This window comes from Balaenoptera physalus (genome assembly GCF_965194825.1).
Source record: "Balaenoptera physalus genome assembly, chromosome: 11".
NCBI classification, from domain to species: Eukaryota; Metazoa; Chordata; class Mammalia; order Artiodactyla; family Balaenopteridae; genus Balaenoptera; species Balaenoptera physalus.
In genome coordinates, this window is record NC_138896.1 from 41,433,730 (window position 1) to 41,446,142 (window position 12,413).

The 12,413-nt window shown below is 51.6% G+C and overlaps 1 protein-coding gene across 9 annotated transcripts; it reads right to left on the minus strand.

The window, feature by feature from the left end:
• Positions 1-494: 494 nt before the first annotated feature.
• Positions 495-12,399, minus strand: BRD2 (bromodomain containing 2). 9 transcript variants are annotated; one of them, XM_082414326.1, is made up of 14 exons: positions 12,019-12,398; positions 8,101-9,418; positions 6,541-6,702; positions 6,154-6,457; positions 5,414-5,551; positions 4,768-4,906; positions 4,463-4,677; positions 3,991-4,365; positions 3,343-3,471; positions 2,906-3,157; positions 2,507-2,772; positions 1,700-2,004; positions 1,343-1,465; positions 495-1,236 (listed from the first exon to the last, which is right to left on the minus strand). In XM_082414326.1, the coding sequence occupies exons 4-14, from the start codon at positions 6,343-6,345 to the stop codon at positions 1,100-1,102; spliced, it is 2,271 nt and encodes a 756-aa protein (XP_082270452.1). In that variant the 5' UTR covers positions 6,346-6,457; positions 6,541-6,702; positions 8,101-9,418; positions 12,019-12,398; the 3' UTR covers positions 495-1,099. The 9 variants fall into 9 exon arrangements, with proteins under 9 accessions (XP_082270452.1, XP_082270451.1, XP_082270445.1 ...); XM_082414325.1 differs by lacking the exon at positions 6,541-6,702 and having other exon boundaries at positions 4,463-4,614; positions 12,019-12,399; XM_082414319.1 differs by lacking the exon at positions 6,541-6,702.
• Between the last annotated feature and the right edge of the window lie 14 nt (positions 12,400-12,413).

Genomic DNA, 12,413 nt, shown 5'->3' on the forward strand with positions numbered 1-12,413 from the left:
TGTATTTAACCAACTTTGCAAAGCTATGTAAATGTGCAATTTGAGGCCAAAGCAGCAAATTATAAAAGTAGGCACAACTGCCTTTTTAAGGCAGATGTCCAATTCAAGAAGTACCTACTGTTGGCTACCTCCCATCCCTTTCACATCTTGTTAAGTGTGCAGGAAACAATCCACATGTCTAGCACCAGAGGAAAACCTGAGCCTATTCCAAATCTTTAGTTTGAAACTCTTGGTTAAGATATGAATGAGCCAGAGAATTCTGTTTTCTTCATCTAAAACCAGAGCAAATTGCAACCCTTAAGGTTATTTTGGGGGATTCACTTTACAAAGGGCAGATGCACTTTTATCACTACAGCAACAGCCTACTGGTTTATTTAAAACAGGATGGTCCTTTTTTTCTCACCTCAGGAGTACTTTCCTCAAAATCTCAATTGTATCACATTCCTTTTGAAGCACTAGAAAATGAAATGTCATTAAAGTAATAAACTCAAAACTTGAATAATATTTTCTTTATTTACAAGTTAGAATCAACAGACAAAGAAAAGACAATCCAGGGGACCAAATGGGGAGATGACTGAAACCCCCAGGGGCCCCAAATGGAGAAGGAAAAGGGAAAACAGAGTAGAAAAAAAAAAAGTCAACGTAAAAAAAGAACGCCTTCCTCCCTCCCCATGGAGGCTGAGGGGACCACGGCCCCACCCTGCCTCGGCCTTACCTAGTTTAAAATAAATTAGAACAAACAACCTCAAAACAGGGCCCTTACAAGTGAAAAGGGCAGCTACCGCCTCAGGTAACCCTGTATCAGGGCCTTTGCCCATTCCCACCCTTTACCCCTGCCCCACCACAATCATTTTGAATAGGGGCTCTATGCCTAAGAGGTCACTCTCCATGGGGCTGGGAACGCAGTCGTATTTTGTCCATTTATGTCCCTCCTTCAGTAATTGTCCCTGCATTCCTCCCCCCTGCAGAGCCAGCTCTCCTACAGTGGGGGGGAGGGGGTGAGATGAGGAAGTGTCACAGCAAAGGGAGAGTAGGGGTGGGGCAGGGTGGTCTAGGGGTCCGGTCCTGCGGAGCCTCCTGCCCCAACTGGCCTGGCCCCTTAGCCTGAGTCTGAATCACTGGTGTCTGAAGAAGAGGAAGATGAAGAAGAGGAGCTGGAATCTGAGCTGGAGCTGGAAGCACTGAGGCGGGACACTGCTACCTGCTGTGCTGATGACGTCTCCGTTTTCTCACTCGCTGCAGAACAAAGTTGAAGTTTAAAGATATTTAAGTCTGATCTCCATTTTTCAAGAGTCAAGAGGGCAGGATGTAGTGAATTCACAGTGGCTTACTGAACACTCACCTTTCTTGGGTGGCTTTTTGGTAGAATTGAGCTGCCCACTAACATCTTGTAACCGCTTTTCTAGTTCCCGCTTCTTCTCCAAAGCCAGTTCCTCCTTTGTCTTTCCCACAGGTTTCTTAATAGCTAGAAAAAGAAATATACCAGGATTAAGATAGCCAGAAACACCCTAGTTTTTCTGTCCCCTATTGTTGCCAAATTCCTTTCTTGAACATTGGGAAGCAACTAATCCAACCCTTATCATCCCAGGAGCTGATGATCTCAAGTCCATCAAGCGTATGCCTACTATCCTTCTCTAACTGTCCTCAGAACCTCGCGAGGATTTGCTGAGTTAACTGGTGGGCCTCATTTCATACTCACTATAGGGCTTCCGAGGTTTCTTTCGTAGGCAGGAAAGGACATAGCGTTCAAGCTCTCTAAGCGTGGATGGCTTGAGCGTTTCAAAATCAATCTCAATTTCTTCTGGGTTTGAGTCACGTAAAGAGGGCTCCCTGGCTTGAATTATGTGTACAACTCGACCCAGTTTCTCCCCGGGCAACTTGTTGATGTCCAGGCTCAACTGCCGCTTCTCGTCATAACTCATGGGCCTGCTTTCTTCCTCCTCCTCTGAATCATAGCCTGCAGGCAGGGCAGGTGGGGCTGTCTTTGTGGCCTTTTTGGGGAGTCTACGGGCAAAAGAAAATTGTCAATTGTAGGACATTCTCACTATTTAACCCAGTGACCTGGATTTCATGCCTGAACAACTATTTTCCATTAAGGCAAATGAGTGGGCTACTAGACACTGTATCAGGGGAGCAGAGCTTCTTTACATGCCAAACTCTTTATAATAAATCTCAGACTTTGAGAACTAAATATAAGTACACTGACACAGGTCCACTTTTTTTGCTCCCTAAAGCATTAACCCCCCCCCCCCCCAACCACAGAAGAAAACACGAAAAAACAGATTCACTGGTTTACAGAAGGGGTAGGCAGACTACACTGTCAGAGTTAAGCAGCTTTGAGAGACTACAATCTTCAAAGTCTACTTCATCACCTGGCCAGTTGCAGAAAAAATTCACTGGACCCTGATTTAGAGAAACCTTTGCAAGGAGTGGGAGAAATCATCCTCCCCGGAGAGATTAGAGACATAACTGAGCTGTCTCTGCTTCCATGTTAGATAGTACTCACTTGGTGCTACTTCCTCCAGAAGTTCCAAAGCCAGGAGGGCCTAGTGTAGCAGCGCTGCCAGCCCCACTGCCACTCGCTTTCTTGGACTTCTTGGGCTGAGATGGGCGAGATGCCCGAGGCCCTTTGTCATCTTCCTCAACCCCGGCTCGGCCTCGATGCTTCTCTGCCTTCCGTTTCTTCTTTTTCTCTTTTTTTTCTCTCTTTCGCTTGGGCTTGGATATTGGACCTTGGGACAGGGCAGCCAGCTGTTCATGTACTGCTCGAAGCTAAAGAGGAAAAAGAATCATGTGAAATGGAAAAAATAAATAAGCAATAAAGACTAAAAGAAAAAAAATTTAGGGCAAAGACAGTGCATGAGCCTCACCCAGTAAACTGAACAGTGACAAATTAAAATAATACCTGTTCCTGTAGTTCAGCCAAGCGATGAGCCCTTTCTTCCTCAGAGTCAGAGCTTTCACTCTCTTCTTCCTCCTCTTCATCCTCCTCATCTTCCTCCTCCTCCTCCTCAGAAGAGCTCTCACTGCTACTTTCCTCGCTGGAGGACTCTGAAGATGATTTGGCCAAGCCAGGGGGCAAGGCAGTAGAGACTGGTAAAGGCCCTGGTTCCAGTGGTTCATCTGGCATCTTGGCATAACGGAACTCAAATACATCCTAGAAAGAGACAGCAGACTCAAAACCATGCTAATGGATGTGCCCTGATCATACCCAGCCATATGGTAGCTCCAATTTACAACTGTAGAGACTGGGAGAGCCCCATGTTGAGGTTGTGCACCACAGACAGCAAAATTTCTCTCCCCAGACCCATTTATTCTTCAAACTCCGACCTTGACACTCACCTGTAACTTTCGTGCCATGGCCACAACATCATGGTCTGGGGGATTGTACTTATAGCAGTTGGAGAACATAAGCCGCACGTCAGCAGCAAACTCCTGTGCATCCCGGTAATCACGATTCTCCATCTTCCGCTGCAGAAGGAGGCAGCATCAGAAGCTGCACAGGCAGGAAGACTCACCTTTCCCTGCCAGCTCCAGACACCGCAAGGCTAGCCCTCTCAAGAGCATGGGGGCGGGGGGAGGGGGGTAGCCTTAAGGATCTATGCCCTGGGGCTCAAGTCTGAAGTCAAAGGAATTTGGGTGGGTTGAAGAAATATCTGTCTAGGAAAAAAAATCATTTCTAAGTGAAAAGAAAGGGTGGGTGGTCTCTGACTAACCAGCCATCCCTTAACTTTCCTATCCTAACCCAACTTTCCCAATAGGTAGGACCTAATTGTAGATGAGTAGCGATGCTCTGAACACAAAACCCACCAAATTGTCTCAAACTCCAGAAAATATGGATTCCTAACAAGTACTTGACCTTCTGCCCCATTACTATTTTGTAAAAATAAAATGCCAAGACTGCCGTGTGCCCGGAAAAAGTGACTGTTTTATTGATTCCTAGGCTCCAATCACTGCCTGAGTATCCCATCTGCCCCATGCAGTGGGTACCTTGACAGTGCTGAGGTCCATGGGGTGCTTAATGATGTCATGGTAGTCATGCAGGCCAAGAGCAGAAGCGTCCACTGGTTTATAGAAAGGCCAGGCATAGGCAGCATGCTTCTTAGACAGTAATTCCTTCAAAATGCCATTGCAATGTTTTAACTGTTCCGACAGCTTTCCTTTCTTGGAGCTTTGGTGCTGTTGCTGAGAGTCAGGCAAGTCTTTGCGTGGGGGCTTGATAGGGCGGCCACTCTCTCTACGCATAGGGGGAAGCCGTGCTGCCTTAGGCTCAAGACCCCCGGGAGGGCTAGCTGGGGAACCAGGAGCCAGGATAGCTGTAGGTGTAGGGGTGGTAGTATCTGCTTTCCGCTTTACCCCTTTTTTCTGCAGAGAAAAACAAGACAGGAGCCTTTTACCCTGGGTCCACTCCATTCAAGACCTGTCCCTCCTCACTGTCTCAAAGATATCCACAGATGTATACCTTGGCAAGGGGCTGGGCTGGGGGAGCTGCAGAGACAGCAAGGAGCGGGGGTCCAGCGGAGTGCAAGGACTTGAGAAGGGGCGAAGAGATGACCGATGGGTGGGGAATGTTGAGGACAGTGGTAGGTATCTCAGGTGGTGGAGTATACAGGGCTGTGTGAGACACAGAAGAGACAGCAGGCACCTGATGGGCACTGGTGATACTGCCCTGGAGTGCTGGGGGTGGGGAGGGGGGAGAAAAAAAGTTTAGTCTGATTATCTTTCCCATCTTTCCATCTTCATTGGCAAAACTCCTACTGTTCCTACCTGCCAATTTGGCCCCTTTCTTGTGGCTGTTCTTAGGGATAGTCACCACAAGCTCTTGTTCCTCTTGTGGCATTGACGCCACCTTCTGTAGAAAGATCTTTTCCAGCGTTTGTGCCATCAGGACAATATCATCAGTAGGCTACAGGAAACACAAAGAAAAAGTTCAAATGCCAGCAAAAGACAAGCAAAACCATTTTTCTCTGAGAAATTCCTAGCCCCAGGCATCACCACCACCCCCCTTACACAACTTCAACATCAAATACTGAAAATCACCTATATTGGGCCACTGAATTCCCTTTTCTCTTCCAACTCTGCCCCTCAAGATGCAACAAAGAAATAAAGTTCAAAAGTAAGAGAATGAGAGCTGATAAAAAAAAAAAAGTTCCTGCTCTACTCAGATCTCTGGAGATTTCTCTGAAAAACAGGGCCACTATCCACAAGAATAAAAAGTGTTCTATTTAAACATTTCTTAACTCTGGATCTCTGAAACCACATCACTGCTTTCAGTGGTACCTTTTGGAACTCAGACTTTCTAGGATCCTGACTACTGAGAACACCTACAGTAAAAGACTTAAACCTTTCATTGATAAAGTAGTGATAAAAAATGCACTCTCTCCCCAACTACTAATACCACAAAAACACTCACCTTGTTGTAGATATAACAGTTGGTGAACATGGTATTGAAATCCTGCATACACTCTGAGGCAGCCCAGTAATAGTTGTTTTCAAGTCTCCTCTTAATAGTTCCCATATCCATAGGCTGCTTTATAATTTTGTGATAATCCTAAAGAAAGAAATGGTAGGTCAGAGCTACAGAAAGATAAACGCTTGTTCTCCTAAGTAAACTATCAACCCCAACACACACACACATACACACCCCCTATTCGTCAAGAATACATGGTCTCCTAAACTGCGGCCCCAATTAATCTATGGGATAGGAAAAAAAGTGGAACAGGATTCTTATCACCCGTAGGGAGGCCCCTACTGCCCTTCTCTAACCACCCACCTCCCACCCACTCTGGAAAAGCTTCCCATCCTGTGACATTACCTCTGGGGCTGGCTATCCATGGGCTGCATGAGGGAGAGGAAGAAGCTAAGAATTTTGGCCACCGTGGTCCTCTCCCAACCTGGGGTGGGAATCTGTAAAATGGAGCCAGGGCACAAAAGTTAAGGAAGGACACATGGAGGGCACAATGAAAGATGCTAAGATAGCAAGCGGTTGGATCAAACACAAAGGACCAAGAATCCAGAAATCTGGTGGCTATCTGCCCTAAAGGGTAGAAATGGGAACTCCTAGGGGCCGCAGCAGCTATACTAGACAGCCCACTCCACGCACACACATTCTTGTTCATTTCCATACCTCCCCACTCCAATCTCTCCACTCACCGGCAGACCCAGTTTGACAGCATCCACAGGCTGCCGGAAGGGCCATGCAAACTGATGTTTCCACAGAGCCTTCATCACCACCTTGTGCAGGTATTGCAACTGGTTGGTAACCCGTCCTGGCTTTTTGGGATTGGACACCTCCGGGGGTGGTGGGTTGGCAGGGGTTAGTTGCAAAGCCGGCACTGAAGCCATTGTGGGGCTCTCGAATCCCTCATACAACAGGGAGGGCTTTCGAATCCTTTTCCCAGGCGCTGCTGCCTCTGGGCCCAGCCCCAGTAACCCTGCATTCCCCTCCCCAGGGAGCCTGTGAAGACAAGGAACAAAACCAGATGTGGTAATCTTGTGGAACTTGGGAGAGTACAATTTACACTAATTTACGCTACGTACCCTCAATAAATCCAGGCTTGGAATCTAGTGAAAGGTGGTCAAGATTATGAAAATGAAACCAGTATCCAAACAATCCATGGAGCTTTTGTTCTTGCACTTCCTACCACCTCTTCTGTTCTTAGTCCTACATTTTGAATTCTCAAGTCTGATGGACTCTTTCATCTGTTTTTAAAATTTAAAGTGAAAAAGCCCAAGGTAGTTTCTCACAGGGCACAGCCATTTGAGAATAACAGCCTTATTGGGATGGGACTTAAGCAAAATGGGTGGAGCCGAGAAACTCAAGCCCCAAGCTTCCTCCTCACTAGGGGCTTGGTGGTTGCCATGGTGGTTGAGCCTGAGGGAAGCGGGTGAAAGAGAAACAAAATAGAAGAATTTCATAAAATGCTAATTAAACAGACATTTAAGACTCCACCTGTGCAGAAGGAATCAGCATCCTCCACAAGCTCTGGATAGTTAACTCCAAACAGACCAGACATCTAACGGAAAACCCTATCAACTCGGGAAAAAAAAAAAAAAAAAAAAAAAAAAATCAAACAAGGGAGTATTTGTCACACTTCACAGCCTGGAATACCCCAAGCTACCAGCCTCCAAAAACTAATTATTCACAAATTCATATCCTCCCCCCTCTGAAGAACTCAAAAAATAGAGCTGTCCGGACAGTCAAGGTCAGCGAGTTCTCTCAGAAAACTGAAACAGACCTCCCCTGCAACCCCTAACAAAAACTGCGATGCCTGTTAACTGTTCCCACTGTAGCATCAACTCTGAAGATCAAAGGCCAATAATGCACCAAGTTTACATTCTATCTGGTGCTCCTCAAGACCAGGTATTTCCCAAGACCCAAGACTAAAGACGTTATACCGAAATCTCATTATTTACATCCGCAGAGCTGGACTAGAGGATCCTTAGCTCCACCCTCCTACCCTGAATGAAACTCCCAATTGTATCACAAAAACAAAAACAACAACAACAAAAAACACATCAAAAAACCCAATCCTCTGCAACAAGACATACAACTCTCAACACAAAGCCGCGCCAGTCAATGAAAGACTAGCAGGAACTTAATGACCTACCCCAGGCATTAAGAAAGAGAGTGATCCTTCTACCCTACTCAGGAAATCTCCGTTTCCAGTCCCCGAAGCTCTATCACCATGGCAACCCTGTAAAGCACAAGATATAACCACGAACCCACCCCCCCAAAAGTCCTGACAAACCGTCGCTAGACACCAAACCCCCTACCCGCAGGACCTGCTCCCCAATCAGCGTCCTTCCCCATTACATTCTGCCACCACCTCCCTCTGCTCGACTCCGCTAAGATCTGACCACAGAAGAAAAAGCAACGTATAAACTGACAACCTGTGCTCCCTCCATACTCAGGATCTGGGCCACTACCTCAGTCCCAAACCGCCGCTCAACCCCCTGCGCGAGCCCGGCGAGCCAACAGTTGCGCCACGAAACAACGCGCCCCACTAGGTTCCGCACTCCCTCCGAATCCGACGCCCCACACCCGCGCGCCGCAACTCCCAACCGCCCCCTTCCCACACGCGGTTCGCGGGGACGTACTTGCTGTGGGGAGTCACGTTTTGCAGCATCTTGACCACGGGGAACCGGCGCTGCCCTCAACCGCGGAAAGTCCGGGTGGCCTCGGTTCCCCTTACCTTCCAGTCCAGCATAACCCGGGAAGTGATGGGGGGGCGGGGGCCGTTGCCCTCGGCCCTCCAGGCGACAACCCCCCCCCCGCCGGGCCGGCACGAAAGCAGTCTCCTCCGCTGTTTCTCGGAGAACTCCCAGCAGCTTGGCGCGCTCCGCAGGAGGCGGACAGCAAGAAAATGGCGGCGGCCCCAGCCGAGGCGGGCGAGCGAAGGGGGACGGACTCTTCAACCCCCAGGACAGCCCCCGATCCCAGACACCGTCGACAATATTGCCCGCCGTTGGTCTGCAAGGATCCCCTCTTCCTGCCAGGACCGTCCGGCGCGGACGAAGTCCCGTTTCGATCTCGGATGGAGGCGGATGAACACGAAAACTGGTTTAGGGAGCCGCCGCCTCCATCTTTGAAATCCTCTTGAGGGCGGAGTAGAGGGGGTTGACAGACTCCGAGGACTGGGCGGGGCTCGAAAAAGGGGAGCTTCGGGGGCTTCTATGGGGTCTGTACTGTCCGCCGGGACCGGTCATAGGCCGAGACGAAGGCCATTTCCAAGCGGATGGACGTGGATTGTAATCGCGGCCCCGGACGACTCGAAGGCTCTGTATAGGTAGGCAGAATCCTCCAGCTCGTTCTAGAGGCTGCTCCACTCCAGCGCGAAATGGCGCCGCCGAGCCCCGCGCCAGCCCTTTATATATAGGCAAGGGGGCGGAGCTTCGCCGCTCATGCGCGCCACCGCGCTCCCGACTTCCCCCACCCCCTCCGCGCGCGCGCGCTCGCTCACGCGCGTGAAGAAGCGCAGTCGAAGGGGGAAGAACACCTCCGCGGGAGCGTTTTCTATTGGTCGGCGGATGCGATGACGTCATAAGCCTCATTTCCAACGCGTTAGTCACCAGGCAGAATGCCGCATAGACCCACAGGGAAGCGGCAACCCGCCACATCTCCGAGCCAATTGGCTGTGCTGTGGTTCGGCAACTCCAGGGAAAGAGGGAGGTTGGCAGGGGTGCAGCACCCTCTCCCCGCCTCCCCTTCCAACAAAGTCTTCCCAGGCGTCCAAGCCCAGTGCGACTGGTGACTGCCAAGCTCGGGCAGGTCGTGCCGTTTGTAGCTCCTCCATTGGCTAGACGGGCAGGACTGGAGGCGGCCGCGTGGGCGTAGTCAGCCTCGGTCCGCCGGGGTGTGGCCACAGGACGCCCGCGGGTTGTTCTCGGCAATGAGGAGGCCGCCGCAGTGAAGAATCTGAAATGAGGAAGGAGACGCCATCTTAGAAACCGCGGCCTGCCACTGGCAAACAGCTAAGGGCTCCCAAGCGCAGCGAGGAAGGAACCGAACGTTCCCATACTCCGCAATCAAAAATACAGAATTGATAGAGTATTAATATCCTCCCTTTCCTTCCCCAAGCCAAACAATCGAAAGACAAAGGCAAAACTCTCCCCAGAATCTACCATCTGTGAACTCTTAAAGGCTTTTCATCAACAAGGCAACCAAACAGAATACGTTCCAAACACTTGCACCCCAAGCACCTCTCCAATCCCTCCCACTCATACCTTCAGTCACCAATACAAATATCTGCCTGCTCGACAAAACCTCGGCAACCCTTAACTGGGAGCAAAATCTCCAAACGCACCCATATACCCTTTAAAATGAAACCCACCTCCTCCCCAAACTTCATTCCGGTGTGTGGCTCAGAGCGGAAAAAACAAGTCCCGCGAGGGGCGAATCAGGGTGAACGCCCTCCCCCTCCTGGCGAGCTCAGACCTTTCCCCACGCTCGCCGTCCTCCCCCCACCCCGAAGGCAGGCCCACACCCTCTAAGGGTCCTAGCGTCGCGGGGGCGGAAGAGCCCCCCCATCCCCCCCACCAGGGTTCGGAGTCCTCCCCACGGAGCGGCTGGTCCATCGGTCAGCGCCAGGGAGGAGGGCGAGCGGAGGAGGCGGCGGCTGCGGCTCAGACTAGCCCTCCCCCTCCTTCTCTCCCCTCCCCCCTCCCCCCGGGCCGTCCGCCTCCGAGGAGGGGCAGGAGCCATTTTGGGAACTCAATTTCGCCCCCTCCCCCCAACCCACTCAACTAACATCTTTCCCACAATCTAGTACAATAATCTGAATAGGGTTACAGACTACGTGTGAATAGAACCAAAGCACAGGCTCAAGATCTCTAAAGCCATCTCTGGGGCTCCCCCGCCCCCTTACCGGAAAGTGAAAGAATTTCCCCAACCTGGGCTTTAGTGGGGGCCTTCCCCTCCACGTCCCCTCTTCTGGCTACCAAGGAAGAAAACAGACTATGCATATCTGAATAAGGAAATTAATGTAAGTTAAGGAATATAAGAGACCCCCCCCCCCAAACCCAGGGCTTCGTGAGGGCCTAGGTCCTTGAACTCCAACTGGGTCACCCTCCCTCCGTAGCGGCCCTGGAACCCTAACCTCGCTTACTGCGTCTAAAATGGCCATCAATTCTCGACCACCCGAGTCCGGCAAACCCTGCGGGGCGGGGGGGAACTGCGCACAGGGAAAGCAGTCTCTCTCCTCCCCCCCACCCACCTCCGATCAGACCTCGGCCCCAAAAGTACAAGCGGGCCCGCCCGGGTGGCTGCAGCAAAGAGAGCAATGACACAGCAACTTTGCAGAGGCCTTCTCCCCTCCCCCATTCCCCTCCCCCTAATGGCCCAGCCTCCCCAATCTGCCTTTCTCCACCCGGGGCCTTGCAAGTCTGCACACAAGCCCATCAGGGGGCCGGCCAGGGAAGAAAATTTAGGAGGTCGAAAGAATACAGGGCCTTATTAGAAAGGGAAAGGGCAGCCAGACAGTACTCTGGCTTACTTCCCTGCATTCCGGAAAATCACTGCTCTCCGCTCCCTCCCAATTCTCCCTTCCCCCACATGAGTCACAGGGGAGGCTACTGCTACTCAGTAATTTGGAAAAGTAACTCTTCCCTTCTTTCCGTTCCCTCCCCCGCAATACACAAGGAGAGAACGGTTCAGGAATGGGGGAGGGGATGAAGGAGGCGAAAGACACCACCCAGGAGAAACCCGAAACCTTGGGAGCAGTGAAATCGTTCCAGGTCCTGAGACTCACTCACTCCTGTCTCAGGCCACGATTACCAACCCCTCCCAAGACGCCGGTTGGGCCGGTTTCTGCTCCCAAGAGGACCCCAAGCTTCCAGCCTGCAAGCCCTCCCCAGTCTGGGGTAGACACATGCTCAGCTAAGACCCCCCGCCGCGGCAAAGGAGGTTTGTTCGGAAGGCTCCGCAGGCCATGTCCACGTGAATGCACACAAATTCGATAAGCGACTCGAAGCGTAACCTCCACCGTGCCATGTGGTGACTGCCAGCTTCCTACCGCTGACACAAAGGAAGCACAGAAATGCTCCTTAGTCTCTGCGGAGAAAGGAAGTGGGCGCCTGGGAACAATTTCAGTTTACAACCCGGGTTGCCAACTCTCAGCATTCCCATCTACGAGTAAGAACTACAGTCACCACTCCCACTCCTCAGCCCACTAGGTCACCCCACCCTCCGAACGCCAAAAGGATCCCTTCTCACCTGGCTCCAAGCTCCTGTACCCCCAGGGGACGAATGGAATTGGGGGGGGGGAACACCGCCCCACGCCCCTTTGCCCTCCAATTGGTATTGAGACAGAGGTTGGCCATTCCCCTCCCCCACCCGAGGGGCCCTCTCCTGCTCGCCCCCCTACACGCTCCCATTGGCTGTAAACTATTTGAAGGACAAATCCTCCCACCCTCAGGATTCTTCTCTGCACCCCAAGAATCTCCCTCCCGGACTCCCCACTATTGGTTAGGCACTTAAATGACTGACAACGCCCCCGCCCGCCAAAGGCCCTTTCTCACCTGGATCCTGGAACCTTCCAGGGGGGCTCCAATGTTCCCCTTGTCTTGGTGCGGGGGGAGGATGTAATCCGGGGTGTCACCCCCCCGGAAACTGAGGTTGTGTTGGGGGAGGGGGCGTAGCCCCCAGCCCCTCCCTTCCCGACTGAGCTAGGGGGTGGGGAGACCATCGGGGCCGCGCGGCCACGTCAGCAACATCCAGATTGGCTGACCCGGGTCACGTGCCAGCCGCCCCTCCCCCCCGCCACGGGGGCCAGTTTTCCATAGGTTCCTAGGGGTCGCTCAAGCGGCCAAGGGGGCTGCATGGCCCAGGCATTTCTCCACAGACCCAGAGCACTCTAATGCCGCTGCTTCTGCATCTCCCCGGCTTCCCATCCCGCTATCGTCGACCCTATCCC